Source organism: Amblyraja radiata, chromosome 37 (genome assembly GCF_010909765.2).
Source record: "Amblyraja radiata isolate CabotCenter1 chromosome 37, sAmbRad1.1.pri, whole genome shotgun sequence".
In the NCBI taxonomy this organism is placed as follows: Eukaryota; Metazoa; Chordata; class Chondrichthyes; order Rajiformes; family Rajidae; genus Amblyraja; species Amblyraja radiata.
Window position 1 is genome coordinate 1450583 of NC_045992.1, and position 15697 is coordinate 1466279.

At 48.2% G+C, this 15697-nt stretch overlaps 1 protein-coding gene across 1 annotated transcript in view; it reads left to right on the forward strand.

The window, feature by feature from the left end:
- Window positions 1-15179, forward strand: part of LOC116966586 (neurotrypsin-like) — a 28600-nt gene extending 13421 nt beyond the window's left edge. The window contains exons 7-15 of the mRNA XM_033012992.1: window positions 1213-1391; window positions 3636-3777; window positions 4990-5192; window positions 6514-6655; window positions 8348-8553; window positions 10053-10131; window positions 10822-10944; window positions 12215-12495; window positions 14251-15179. Coding sequence (XP_032868883.1) covers window positions 1213-1391; window positions 3636-3777; window positions 4990-5192; window positions 6514-6655; window positions 8348-8553; window positions 10053-10131; window positions 10822-10944; window positions 12215-12495; window positions 14251-14597 — 1702 coding nt within the window. The 3' untranslated portion in view covers window positions 14598-15179. The remainder of the gene's footprint in view (window positions 1-1212; window positions 1392-3635; window positions 3778-4989; window positions 5193-6513; window positions 6656-8347; window positions 8554-10052; window positions 10132-10821; window positions 10945-12214; window positions 12496-14250) is intronic.
- Window positions 15180-15697: the final 518 nt, after the last annotated feature.

Here is a 15697-nt window from a genome sequence, read left to right on the forward strand (position 1 = left end):
GTCTTTCAGATACTGTTATTGTACCTTATCTATTTCCTCTGGCAGCTGCTTCTTATTATCGAGTCCACACACAAGATTCGAAGTTGTTCAGGCAGAGCTGATCACACGTCTCGGCATCTGCACACAATGGTGTCTGTCTTGTTGCTTCTTGGGCGTGGTGGTGGAAAGATGGGTGGATTCAGGGCCGCGATGTGAACACTCTTTCCTGGACCCCCTCTGGTAGCTCATTCCACAATCCCCTGTGTAAAATCAATTGCCTCTCTGATCCCCTTTAAATCTTTCCCCTCTCACCTTAAACCTGTGTCCTCTTGTTGAAGGGCATGTGCTGTGCTGTTCTATGTTGTAAAACACAAGAATGTATTATTTAACCAAGAGATGACCATTTGGGTACAACTGATTAGACTGATGTCTATATTCCATATGAGGCCTCTTCAACATATTCTGTTGTGCTGCAGCAAGCAAGAATGTAATTGTCCTATCTGGGGCACATGACAATAAACTCTCTTGACTCTTGTCTTTCCAACTCCATTCATCTCTCCCAGTCTCCATAATCATTCTCCCCCTTGTGTTTAACCACAAACATTCCCTTATCACAGACAGAAGAAGGGTAACCACCCAAAACGTCACCCACTCCTTCCATCCAGAGATGCTGCCTGACCCGCTGAGTTACTCCAGCATTTTGTGTCCGTCTTCGGTTTAAACCTGCATCTGGAGTTCCTTTCCACAACATTCCCTTCTCTCATTGCTTTTTGGGTGAAGATGTTGCAGCTGATGTCCTCTTGGACATACGTAGTGACCACCTTATATTTCAGCTGGTGGTTTTGGGTTCCCCCATCTCTTTAGCCAGAGGGTGGCGAATCTGTGGAATTCATTGCCATGTACGGCTGTGGAGGCCAAGTCATTGGGTATTTTTAAGGTGGAGATTGACAGATACTTGATTCAAGGGTTATGGGGAGAAGGCAGGAGAATGGGGTTGAGAGGGAAAGATAGATCAGCCATGATTGAATGGCGGAGTAGACTTGATGGGCTGAATCCTCTAATTCTGCTCCAAGGACTAGATGGTTGGTGTGGATCCCTTACTCGGTTATAGCGGACATCCTGCAATAACAGATACCCCCCCCCAATGACCCATTACAACAAGGGATATCTGTATTACACAGTCTCTGCCACGTTGTCCTGGTGATTCTTTCTTCCTTGCCCTTGTCTCTGCAGTGGAACGGCCAAGTCTTGGATGTGGTCTCATTTTGGTCAGGGCTTGGGTCCAATCCTGTTGGATGAAGTTGAATGCACGGGCAACGAGCTGTCTATGGACGAGTGCAGGAGAAGCAACTGGGGGGAGCACAACTGTGACCACTCAGAAGATGCTGGAGTCTCCTGCGACCCATTTACAGGTACCTGAACCACTAAGCTGCTGACGTATATCGCCTTGGGTGGGGTGGCAGAGGTGGAGTTGAGGGTGGGAGTACCTTGGGGGGTTGGGTTGTGGCATTGGGGTTGGGCGGGGGTGGGGGCGAGGTGGGGGTGGGTTTGGGCGGGGGGTGGGGGTTGGGGGAGGCGGGAGTTGGCATGATTAGTTGCCAATGTCGGGACGTTGGATTTAAGGTCAGGGTGGGAGGTGGGAGGGTCAGTATTGCAATTAAACAAGGGCATGGTTCTGAGGCTGGAGAGAGGAACAAATGATGCCTCTCGGACGTTTATATACGATCAACATCTGTGTGCATGGGTGGATGAGAAAGTGGGATAACAGAGGTCTCGTGCGAATGGGTGATCAGCGGCCAGCATGGACATGGTGGGCCGAAGGGCCTGTTTCCCTGCTGAGTTCTGCGGCTGTTTAACCCGCTGAAGATCCACATTTAACCCTGGATGCTGGTGTTTATTTCATGTAATTAATATCATTTAAAATTTATTTAAAACTATTCATTCACAAACGAAGATTTGCACGTAAACCTAACGGTGGAAACTCCCGAACGAGGAACTCCAGCAAATGCCCACAACTTTTCTTCATCCACTCCCAGTACCTCTTTACAACTGCAGCAGAGATCCTGTAAACACATTAGAATCTCTTTAAATAGTTTGCTGCTAAAGTGGAGCTGGTGCTTGAGACAATCGTCTATTTTTGATCATTGAGATTAAATGATCCAACTGACTGAGTAAAATGCTGACCTGTCTTCGAGATGAAGAAAACAAGATTACTGCAAAAGGTCAAGTGGAAATTTAGCTGCCTAACTTGAAACCGACCTCTTTGATTACAATTTTGGCCGTTTGACCAATCTCATATGACTCCATTTCAACATTTATTTGATTACTCTCCCAGTAACATCGAACCGAGTAACATCCAAATGTGAAAATGCTTCCATTTTAGGCTTGTGTAGAAGGAGAAAGCTCATAGATATGTAGACACAAGGAACTGCAGATGCTGGAATCTTGCTTAGAAGACAAAGTGCTGGAGTAACTCGGCAGGCAATGGGATGTCAGTGACTTTGCACAGTCAAATGCTTCTATTTAAAGATATTTTGAAATGACAAATTCTTAATGCCATTCAACTGGAAAGTGTGCAAAAATGATTTACAAGTATGTGTAGGAAGGAACTGCAGATGCTGGTTTACACCAAAGATGCTGGAGTAACTCAGTGGGACAGGCAGCATCACTGGAGAGAAGGAATGGTGGAGCCCGCTGAAGAAGGGTCTCGACCCGAAACATCACCCAATCCTTCTCTCCAGAGATGCTGCCTGTCCTGCTGAGTTACTCCAGCTTTTTGTGTTTACAAGTATGTTACTGGGTCATGAATTAGACGGAGAGGCTGAATGGGTAGTGCCTTTGTTCCCTGGAGCGAAGGAGGTTAAGACATGACTTTAGAAAGGTATAAAACATCATGTGGGCATAGATAAGGTGAACCCACAGTCTTTTCCCCAGAGTAACGTAGTCTAAAACTACAGGATAGATTTAAGACGCGAGGGGAAAGACTTAAAAGGGAACTAAAGGGCAACATTTTCACACAGAGGATGATGTGTGTTCGTGACGAGCTGCTAGAGGAAGTAGTTGATGCAGGTATAATTGCAACACTTAGAAGATACTTTAGAGATACAGTGGAAACAGACCCTTCGGCCCATCGAGTCTGTGCTGACCAGCGATGCCCGCACACTTACACTATCCTACACACACTAGGGACAATTTACAATCTTTACCAAAGCCAATTAACCTAACACCTGAGGTAGACAAATGTGCTGGAGAAACTCAGCGGGTGCAGCAGCATCTATTTTCCAGCATCTGCAGTTCCTTTTTAACCTAAAACCTGCACGTCTTTGGAATGTGGGAGGAAACCGAAGCACCCGAAGGAAACCTACGCAGTCACGGGGAGAACGTGCAAACTCCGTACAGACAGCACCTGTAATCAGGATCGAACCCGGGTCTCTGGCGCTGTAAGGCAATAATTCTACAGTTGAATATGGGGCAGGCAAATGGGGCTAATTAGGTGCAGGCCAAGAGTTTGGCATGGATAAATGAGGCCAAGGGGCCTGTTTCTGTGGTGTATAGGGCTCAGCCTTTAATTCTAACTCTTCTCTATTTGAGCTCCTCCTTTCTGCCCCGTGTGTGAAACAAACTCACGTTGGCCGTGTACTGGGTGTTTGTTCCAGACGGAGCGGTGCGGCTGCAAGGAGGCAGATCCTCCAGTGAGGGCAGGGTGGAGATCTATCGCAATGGAGTCTGGGGCACAGTGTGTGATGACAAGTGGACTGAGCAGAATGCTGAGGTGGTCTGCAGGCAGCTGGGACTCAGGTAGATTCTGTCTGTTCAATGTTGACCATGTCACAGTATCATGCTGTTGCTGCTCGTGTGCTTCTAGCTGGTAGGGGTCTTGGTTTTGGAAGGTGCTGTCTGAGTGGCCTCAGTTTAACTTCGTTTAGACAGGCCCTTCGGCCCACCGGGTCCACCCTGACCAGCGATCCCCGCACACTTACACTATCCTACACACACTAGGGACAATTTACAATCTTTACCAAAGCCAATTAACCTACAAACATGTATGTCTTTGGAATGTGGGAGGAAACCGGAGCACCTGGAGAAAACCCATGCGTACACGGGGAGAACGTGCAAACACCGTACAGACAGCACCCGTAGTCAGGATTGAACCCGGGTCTCTGGCGCTGTAACAGCCCTGTCCCACGGTTCGAGTTCATTCCAAGAGCTCTCCCGAGTTAAAAAAAAATCAAACTCGTGGTAAGCACGGAGAATGAACGTAGCGGGTACGTCGGAGCTCGGGGACGTCTCTTAGCGGCTCGTAACGCTAACGGCAGGTACTCGGGAAGACTCGCTAAAGGCAGGTAAGCGCGGGAAGACTCGTGAAGATTTTTCAACACATTGAAAAATGTCCACGAGAGCCCCGAGTACCGACGAGTGGCCATTACCGTAAATCTCCGAGTTCGAATCGGGGCAAACTCGGGAGAACTCTTGGAATGAATTTGTACCGTAGGACAGGGATTTTACTCCACTGCTCTGCAGGCAGCAACTCTGCCACTGTGCCACCCAGGTTTTGATCAGTTGCTGCACTGCATCTTGTAGATGGTACATCTGATGCTACTGTACAACGGGGATGAAGTGACCGATTCCAGTAGTTCCATGTCCAGTCAATGCCTGTATCATTACCGTCTCATGAATGGATGGTGAATTACTCAACGCAGCTATTCAGCACTTCGAACCTATGCTGACCCGTCCCTCCCCTAATTATCCCTGCAAACATATTTTCCCATGTCCTACATTTCCCAGCAGGTCAGCGTGGGCCGAAGGGCCTGTTCTTATGCCGTATCTTTCAATCAGCCAAGCATGCATCAGAGAGATGCATCCACAGAAATTGCTTGCTAATTTAGCTGCCTAACGTGTATGGGATAAATGGAAGGGATTCTAAATGCAAGATGGTTTTCAGTGGGAAGGGTGGGCTACACTGAAGTTTCATTAACCTATGTCCCTGAGTTACTGTTTTGCTTTGAACAGCGGTCCAGGGATGGTGGCTCCGGAGGGTCAGTTTGGAGAGGGCAGTGGCTTCATCTTCCTGGATGACGTGGTCTGTGGTGGGACTGAGCTGGACCTTCTGGGATGTGGCCGGAGTAACTGGGGTCAGCATGACTGCTCACACCACGAGGATGTCGGTGTGATCTGTGTACAGGAGACCAACAAGGTGACCGCATCTCATTCAGGTAAGAGGTACGAGGTCCCATTAACCTTTCTCCATCCGGAGGCTGAACACATGGAGGGACAGGAACGGAAGAGTTTGGAGATGTCCATAGATTGGGATAGTACAAAATGCCAAGATAGTTGTTGGGTGGGACCGCCTATTTCTATGTGGTTAATGCTTTATTTTATTTAGAGTCCTGACCACGTGTGCTGTCTGTACGGAGTTTGCACGTTCTCCCCGTGACCGCGTGGGTTTTCTCTGAGATCTTTGGTTTCCTCCCACACTCCAAAGACGTGCAGGTTTGTAGGTGAATTGGCTTGGTGTAAATGTAAATTGTCCCTAGTGTGTGTGTGTGTGTGTGTAGGGCAGTGCGGGGATCGCCTAATTCGATGGACCGAAGGGCCTGTTCCCGTGCTGTATCTCTAAACTAATCGTAGAGTGATAAGCCCTGGAACTCTGAGAGTGGTAGCGGTGTGGAATGAGCTTCCAGTGGAAGTGGTGGTGGCGGCAGGTTCGTTGGTATCATTTAAGAATAAATTGGATAGGCATATGGATGAGAAGGGAATGGAGGGTTATGGTATGAGTGCAGGCAGGTGGGACTAAGGGAAAGAAAATTGTTCGGCACGGACTTGTAGGGCCGAGATAGCCTGTTTCCGTGCTGTAATTGTTAAATGGTTATATGGTTAAATGGGCTCCTCAGCCCAACTCATCCACGCCGACCAAGATGCCCCATCTAAGCTCAGCCCATGTGGTTGTGTTTGGCCCAGCACCTTCCCTATCCATAAACACTGATAAAAGCTGTGAGGAAATCCGATAATGTTTACCTATCCTTGAAAAATGATAGGTTTAGGTTTATTATCGTCATGTGTACCGAGGTACAGTGAAAAGCTTTGGTTTGCAAGCTATCCATAACTATACATGAATGCAATGAACCCAAACACAACAGCAAAAGGAAAGATTCCAGAGAGCAGGCGATAGTTCTCAGCATTGATTGTAACAATTCCAGAGAAATAATCTGATGTTCGTAATGAGGTAAGTTGGAAAATCAGGAGAATGCACAAATATAAAGTATGGAATAGACCAGAGACAGGCACAAAATGCTGGAGTAACTCAGTGGGACAGGCAGCATCTCTGGAGAGAAGGAAGGGGTGATATTCCAGGTCGAGACCCTTCCCCAGACCGACCAAATGACTTCTCAAGCCAGCTCCACTGTTCAACAAGACAGTGACTTCCATATTGGCCCTGCTTGGTTACATAGTTTTCCAGGCTGAGGAGTTTTTATTCTGCTCGGCATTTGTTTGGGATGCCCCTCTGACAGTGGCTGGCCGTTGATGTGTTCACAGGGCCTGCCATCAGACTGGTGGATGGAGAGAACAGCAAGGAGGGGAGAGTGGAGGTGTACGTCGGCGGGGAGTGGGGCAGCATCTGTGACGACGGGTGGACTGACAATGATGCTCGTGTTGTGTGCAGGCAGTTGGGTTACAGGTGAGTCACGGAGGCACCTTGCCCATCTCAAAAAAAACGATCAGCTTCTATAGAACATAGAACAGCACCGCACAAGAACAGGCCCTTCGGCCCACATTGACTGTGTCAAACACGATGCCAAGACCATCTCTTTTCTACTTGCGCGTAAACAATTATGGGGCACGGTGGATCAGCGGTAGAGTTGCCGCCTCACAGCGCCAGAGATCCGGGTTCAATCCCGACTACGGGTGCTGTCTGTACGGAGTTTGCACGTTCTCCCTGTGACCGCGTGGGTTTTCTCCGGATGCTCCGGTTTCCTCCCACATCCTGAACACGTGTAGGTTTGTAGGTTATTTGGTCCTCTGTAAAATGCACCTAATGTGTAGGGAGTGGATGAGGAAGGGGGATAACAGGACTTGTGGGATAACATAGACAGCACCCTGAAAAGGTGTGAAAATAAAAGTGAGATGAGTGTTTATGGGGAGAAGGCAGGGGAATGGGGTTAGGAGGGAGAGATAGATCAGCCATGATTGAATGGCGGAGTAGACTTGATGGGCCGAATGGCCTAATTCTGCTCTGACTTATGAGCTTATGAAAATGTGTGGTTGATGTTTAACTGTGCCTACCTCCGTGCTGTGGGACATTATGGTTCTATGAGTCACGCTGACTGACAAAAGCAAATTGGCTCCATGGAAGGAAGCAGAGGGTGATGGTGGAAGCTTGCTTCTCGGACTGGGGGCCTGTGACTAGTGGTGGGCCTCAGGGTTCTGTGCTGGGCCCGTTACTGTTTGTCATCTACATCAATGATTTAGATGAGAACATACAGGGCAAGATCAGCAGGTTTGCTGATGATACAAAAGTGAGTGGTTTTGCAGATAGTAAAGATGGTTGTGAACGATTGCAGCAGGATCTGGATCGATTGGCCAGGTAGGCGGAGGAATGGTTGATGGAATTTAATACAGAGAAGTGTGAGGTGTTGCATTTTGGGACGTCCAACAAGGCCAGGACCTACACAGTGAATGGTAGGCCTCTGGGGAGTGTTGTAGAGCAGAGGGATCTAGGAGTACAGGTGCATGGTTCCTTGAAGGTTGAGTCGCAGGTAGATAAGGGAGTATAGAAGTTGGGAGGTCATGTTGCAGTTGTATAAGACGTTGGTGAGTCTGCATTTAGAATATTGTGTTCAGTTCTGGGCATCATGTTATAGGAAAGATATTGTCAAGCTGGAAAGGGTTCAGAAAAGAATTACGAGGATGTTGCCAGGACTAGAGGGTGTGAGCTATTGGGAGAGGTTGAGTAGGCTGGGTCTCTATTCCATGGAGAGCAGGAGGATGAGGGATGATCTTATAGAGATGTACAAAATCATGAGAGGAATAGATCGGGTAGATGCACAGAATCTCTTGCCCAGAGTAGGTGAATCGAGGACCAGAGGACATAGGTTCATGGTGAAGGGGAAAAAGATTTAATAGGAAAGGGTGGTGGGTGGTAGGTGTATGGAACAAGCTGCCAGAGGAGGTAGTTGAGGCTGGGACTATCCCAACGTTTATGAAACGGACAGGTACATGGATAGGACAGGTTTGGAGGGATATGGACAAAGCTCAGGCAAGTGGGACTGGTGTAGCTGGGACATTGTTGGCCAGTGTGGGCACGTTGGGCAGAAGGGCCATGTTTCCACGCTGTATCACTCTATGACTCTAAGACCCCCTTCTCTTGCAGTGGCCCGTCCAAGGCGAGAACGATGGCGTATTTTGGGGAGGGGCGTGGACCCATTCACCTGGACAACGTGAAGTGTACGGGCCAGGAGCCCTCGTTGGACGAATGTGTAACGCCAGGCTATGGTATCCATAACTGCTGGCACAGTGAAGATGCAGGAGTCATCTGCGATTACCAGGAGGATCCACTGGAGGAACTAGCGAGCAGTGGTGAGTGGAGATGGAAGCCTACCCTCCGCATGTCTTCTATGAGTTTGTAGCTAGTTGCCTGGTGCATCATCTTGCTGTCCACCCTCTCACCCTCTGTACATTGATCCTGGGGACAATGGGCTCGGGCATGTTTCCATGTTGTATCGTTTTGGGTTTGTGGTTCTATAGATGCAATGTGGAAACAGGCCGTTGGTCCCTCTGAGTCCAGGCCGACCAGCGATCCCTATACACTGGCACTATTCCACACACTAGGGACAATTTATACTTTTTAGCTGAGCCAAATTAAATCCTGAAACCTGCACGTCTTTGGAGTGTGGGAGGAAACCAGAGCACCCGGAGAAAACCCACCTGGTCACAGGGAGAATGTTTAATCTCCATCCAGACACCACCCGTAGTCGGGATGGAACCCGGGTCACTGGTGCTATAAAGCAGCAACTGTACCACTACGCTAGTGTTCCACCCCACCCCATTTAGAGTTTTAATTCTCTAAATCAAAGCTGAATTAAAACTAGAGGGAACTCCCTCCAGATGCTCGAACACTCGGGGTGATTCACAAAGGCCGATTGGATAAGTGAGAGGGACGTGAACAGGTGATCAATGGTTGACGGCAGAATAACACAGCGGGTAGTGCTGCTGCCCCACAGCGCCAGAGACCCGGGTTCCATCCTGATCCCAGATGCTGTCTGTGTGTACATTCCCCCTGTGACTGCGTGGATGTCCACAGGCTGCCCTTGTGCCCCTCCCACACCTCAAAGACAAGTGTTTTTCAGTTAATTGGCTTCCAACTATCTTTGGTTATTGTCACTGAAAAGTAAAATCAAATGCATCTAAATTCTGATCAGTTTTACAGATATGTTATCTCCACCAGTCTTGTTTCAATGTTATGTTACAACTTGTTGGTGAGACCAGAACTTTGAGTATCGTGTTCTGTTCTGCCACATGAAGGATGTAATTAGTTGGGTTGGGTTGGGTTGTTGGTTGGGGCTTTCTTCCTTGTGGTGTGTGTGATTGAGGGGTGACCTTATAGACGTGTATAACCCCATGAGGGGATAGATAAGGTGAATGGTCATGGTCTTTTTTCCCAGGGTAGGAGATTCTAAGTAGAGGGCACAGATTTAATGCGAGAGGGGAAAGGTTTAGAAGGCAACATTTTCACATTCAGAGAGTGAGTGGTGAGCATATGGAGCGAGCTGCCACAGGAAATAGTTGAGGCTTGTACATTAACAACATTTAACAGACATTTGGCAAGTAAATGGATGGGGAAAGGTTTAGAGGGACACGGGGTCATTCATGGGCAAATGGGAATATCTCGGGTAGATGACTTGGTTGGCACGGACATGTTGGACTGAAACACCTAATTGCTCTAGGACCATGACATGATTCGATACTGATCCCAGATCCACCTACTCTTGTTCTAACACACGGATTTAGTGCTGAAGAAGAGTAATCAGGGGCCATGCTTAATGCTACTCTGTCGTTGTGTTTTGTGCTATCTCCAGGCTCATTGCACTCAGTGTGTGGCCTGCGTTTCATGAAGCATCGCAGGAAGAGGATCATTGGTGGCAACAAGTCCATCAGGTAGGATCTGCAAGTTGTGTCTCACATGTTGCTCTTTGTGGAGAAAACATCACCTAACCGGCAGCTCAGATTGGAGGTCAAGTTGGGCACTTGTCTTTGGTGAAATGTCAAAGATTAGAGGGGACAGCTTTAAGGTCAGATGGGTAAAAGTTAAGAGGAGAGGCACAAAAAAGCTGTAGTAACTCAGCGGGACAGGCAGCAACACTGGGTTAAAGGAATAGGTGGCACTTCAAGCCTTTTCCCTGACTCTCAGTCTGAAGAAGGGTCTCGACCCGAAGCGTCACCCATTCCTTCTCTCCGGAGATGCTGCCTGTCCCGTTGAGTTACTCCAGCATTTTGTGTCTATCTTCAAGAGAGATCAAGAGAGTTTTATTGTCATGTGTCCCTGATAGGACAATGAAATTCGTGCTTTGCTTTAGCACACCAGAACATAGTAGGCACGAATACAGAACAGATCAGTGTGTCCATATACCATCGTATAAATATATACACACATGAATTATTAAACTGATAAAGTGCAAATAAACAGATTATTGGCTATTAATGTTCAGAGTTTTGTCCAAGCCGAGTTTAATAGCCCGATGGAGATTGTTCTGCGCAACGTAAGCAGCAGGTTCCTCTCGTGACTCATGTGGTGCAGACATCGCACGCAAAGTTTGGCAATGAAGATGTCCGTGCCTCTTTCCCCAGGGGTGGTTGGCCATGGCAGTCCTCGCTGCGACTCAGGACGTTGAGCCGAGAGAGCCGGCTACTGTGTGGAGCCACTTTGATCAGCAACTGCTGGGTCCTGACGGCAGCTCACTGCTTCAAGAGGTTCGTATGTTGGCGAACAATCCCTCGCTTTCATTCAATAAGCAGCTTGCGTCTCCTCTCAATGCATGACGTTAGATTGTCGTTTTGTATTAAATGGTGACTGAGGGGGGAAAGATTTACTAGGGATCTGAGGGGTAACTTTTTTCACACAGAGGGTGGTGGGTGTATGGAGCGAGCTGGAGGAGGAGGTAGTTGAGGCTGGGACTATCGTTCCATACACTCACCACCACATTCTGGAAAATGTTTCCCCTCGGGTTCCTATTAAATCTTGCCCCTCTCTTTAAACCTTTAAACCTACGTCCACTGGTTCATGCTTTCCATACACTGGTAAAAGACTGGATTCACCCTTGGTCGGTGTGACCACTTGTGTTGAAGAGCCTGTTTCCGTGATGTATGACTCTATGTAATCTTCATAGCTTCATCTGTAGATGTCTGCCTCTCTCACCATGAACAGTTCTATTCCCATGTATTCTAGCTTGAATCAAGTTTGTCTGGTGTTGTTCCATTAAATAATCTTGGGGCGTATTAGACAATAGACAATAGGTGCAGGAGTAGGCCATTCGGCCCTTCGAGCCAGCACCGCCATTCAATGTGATCATGGCTGATCATCCTCAATCAGTACCCCGTTCCTGCCTTCTCCCCATATCCTCTGACTCCGCTATCTTTAAGAGCTCTATCTAGCTCTCTCTTGAAAGTAGCCAGAGAACCTGCCTCTGAGGCAGAGAATTCCACAGACTCACCACTCTCTGTGAGAAAATGTGTTAGACACATAGACACATAGAAAATAGGTGCAGGAGTAGGCCATTCGGCCCTTCGAGCCTGCACCGCCATTCAATGTGATCATGGCTGATCATCCAACTCAGTATCCCACCCCTGCCTTCTCTCCATACCCCCTGATCCCTTTAGCCACAAGGGCCACATCTAACTCCCTCTTAAATATAGCCAATGAACTGGCTTCAACTACCTTCTGTGGCAGAGAATTCCACAGATTCACCACTCTCTGTGTAAAAAAATATTTTCTCATCTCGGTCCTAAAAGACTTCCCTCTTATCCTTAAACTGTGACCCCTAGTTCTGGACATCGGGAATAACATCGGGAATAATCTTCCTGCACCTAACCTGTCCAACCCCTTAAGAATTTTGTAAGTTTCTATAAGATCCCCGTGTTTCCTCGTCTCCGTTCTAAATGGCTTACCCCTTATTCTTAAACTGTGGCCCCTGGTTCTGGTATTGCAGACACAAGCAGCAAACCCTCTACTCTTGGTCCACAGGTTTGGGAACAACACGAAACGTTACTTTATTCGAGTTGGTGATTACCACACAGGGGTGGAGGATGAATATGAGCGGGAGATCCCAGTGGAGATGATCGTGGTACACAGGAAGTACAAGCCAGACAGCAGTGACAATGATATCGCGCTGGTGAGAGTGAAGGGCAGAGACGGACACTGCATGACCTTCAATCAGCACACGTCGCCTGTCTGCTTACCCAGTAGAAAGGAGAAGCACAAAGTAAACAGGCAATCCTGTTACATCACCGGCTGGGGAGATACAGGTACATGAGTTTCACGCTTATTGCTGTTGGGACCATGAAACACAGGAGCAGAGTTAGGCCAATCGGCCCATCGAGTCTACTCTGCCATTCAGTCATGGCTGATATATTTTTCCCTCTGAATCCCATTCTCTGCCTTTTTCTTGTTCTATGAATTACTTACAATGTAGTTTGGAAACAGACCACTTGTTCTGTTCATACTATATGATTCATCTCTACCCCATTGCGGACATTGGACTTTGTCTATGGAACTGATGCGCTACAATATATTCTGCACTCTGTATCTTCCCCTGTGCAACACCTATTGTACCTGAAATTGTATTGATCATACATTTGTATACATCCAATATTTGGATAGGGTACAACACAAAGCTTTTCACTGTACCTCAGTACACGTGACAATAATAAGCTTGTAGTTTCTCTTTTAGTTTTAGAGATACAGCGCAGAAACAGGCCCTTCGGCCCACCGAGTCCATGCCGACCAGCGATCCCCTCACAATAACGCTACCCTACATATAGTAGGGACAATTTTAAATTAGACACAAAATGCTGGAGATACTCCGCAGGTGAGGCAGCATCTCTGGAGAGAAGGAATGGGTGATGTTTTGGAAGTCTGAAGAAGGGTCTTGACCCGAAACGTCAACCATTCCTTCTCTCCAGAAATGCTGCCCGTCCCGCTGAGTTACTCCAGCATTTTGTGTCTATCTTCGATTTACACCAGCATCTGCAGTTCTTTCCTACACATCAGGGACAAATTTAACATTTTTAAGGAAAGCTAATTAACCTATGTCTTGTCTTTGGAGTGTGGGAGGAAACCGAAGATCTCGGAGAAAACCCACGCAGGTCACGGGGATAACGTACAAACTCCGTACAGACAGCACCCGTAGTCGGGATCGAACCTGGGTCTCTGGTGTTGAAAGCACAGTAAGGCAGCAACTCTACCGCTGCACCACCGTGCTGCAGACCTGTCCCACTTACGCGACTTTTTCGGCGACTGCCAGCACCCGTCATAGGTCGTTGCAGGTCCCTGACAATTTTCAACTTGTTGAAAATCCAGTGGCGACCAGAACAAGGTACGACTCTTTGGACCACTACACACGACCACACAGGCTTCACCCCGTGAGTAGTCTCTTCAGTCGCCCAAAGAGTCGTAGCGTCTTTCTGGTCGATTCTGTTGAACATTTATGGCCACCTGCAACGACCTATGACGAGTGCCGGCAGTCGCTGAAAAAGTCGTGTAAGTGGGACAGGCCCATGAAGCTCTGACCTAAAGCTGAACCATCCAGTGATTCATGGTGTGGACATTAATCACACTCCAAATCACCCAATCTCCCCTGAATTGTATGTGTGAAAGTGCATGTCCATGAGGTAGCAGGCTCCACATTGACAACATCGAGTTAAAGAGTTCTCTCCTGAACCCATTGCTGGGTGTAACACAGTAAACAGGGCTTGTTTCCACACTGTATCTCCAAACTAAACTAAACTTTGCAATCAGAAAATAAGCTCATAACTGATAGGAACAGAATTAGGCCATTCGGCCCATCATGTCTACGCCAGTCAATCATGGCTGATCTATCTCTCCCTCCTAACCCCATTCTCCTGCCTTCTCCCCATAATCCCAGACACCCGCACTAATCAAGAATCTATCTATCTCTGCCTTCAAAATATCCATTGACTTGGCCTCCACAGCCTTGTGTGGCAATGAGTTTAAAAGATTCACCGCCCTCTACAGTAACGTGTTGATTATCTACCCTCCAGGCCGCTCCTACTCCAGAACGTTGCTGCAAGGCTCGGTGCCCTTGCTGCCAAGGGGCGCGTGTGAAGGTCGCTACAGGAGCAAGTTCACGGCCCGGATGATGTGTGCGGGAAACCTGTCGGAACACAAGCGGGTGGATAGTTGCCAAGGAGACAGCGGTGGCCCGCTGGTGTGCCAGCGTACAGGTGGGCACTGGGTCATCATGGGCGTGACCTCCTGGGGCTACGGCTGTGGAAGGAAGGACTCGCCTGGAGTTTACACCAAAGTCTCCAAGTTTGTCAACTGGATCAAGAAAGTGACCGATACTAACGTGAGAACTCAGGCCCTTGGCTCTAAAGCCATGAGGTAGGGCTGGACAATCAAAGCCAGGAGACTGGACTAGTTCTTGCTCATGTGCACAAAGCTGGGCTCTCATTAGTATTCATGCACTGTGGTGGTCTGGTGCTGGTGTTACATCTGCAGACTTGCACTCACAAGCTGGAGAGACGAGTATAAAGGCCGGTACGTTGCTGGGGACTTGGCTGAAGAACGGGCCCGACCCAAAACATCACCTATCCGTGTTCCCCAGAGATGCTGTCTGACCCGCTGAGTTACTCCAGCACTTTGTGTCTTTTTTTTAACGTCAGTTAATTCTGGAGCACGATGCTTGTGTTAGTAATGGCGTTAGTGTTGTTGAAACCTCACCTGGTTGTCCAGGGGAGGATATCTGCTGTCTGTGTCCAGGGGAGGGATATCTGCTGTCTGTGGCCAGGGGAGGATATCTGCTGTCTGTGGCCAGGGGAGGATATCTGCTCTCTTTGCCTGTGCGTGAGACAGTTTCCCCAACATGGTGACACCATTGAGGAAGGCTGGAATGGCACTCACTCTCACACACACACACACACACACACACACACACACACACACACACACACACACACACACACACACACACACACACATAGATCACACACACACTCACGCACACACACACTCTCACACTCTCACACTCTCACACACACACACACACACTCTCACGCACACACACACTCTCACACTCTCACACTCACACACACTCTCACACTCTCACACTCACACACACACTCTCACACTCACACACACTCTCACGCACACACACACTCTCACGCACACACACACTCTCACGCACACACACACTCTCACGCACACACACACTCTCACGCACACACACACTCTCACACACACACACACACACACACTTCCAAACTCACACACACACACACATACACACACACACACACACACACTCTCACACACACACACACACCCTCTCACACACACACACTCTCACACACTCTCACACACACACACACACTCTCACACTCACACACATACACACACACACACACACACACACACACACACACACACACACACACACACACACACACACACACACTATTGAGGGCAGACAACACCTCTATAAATGGT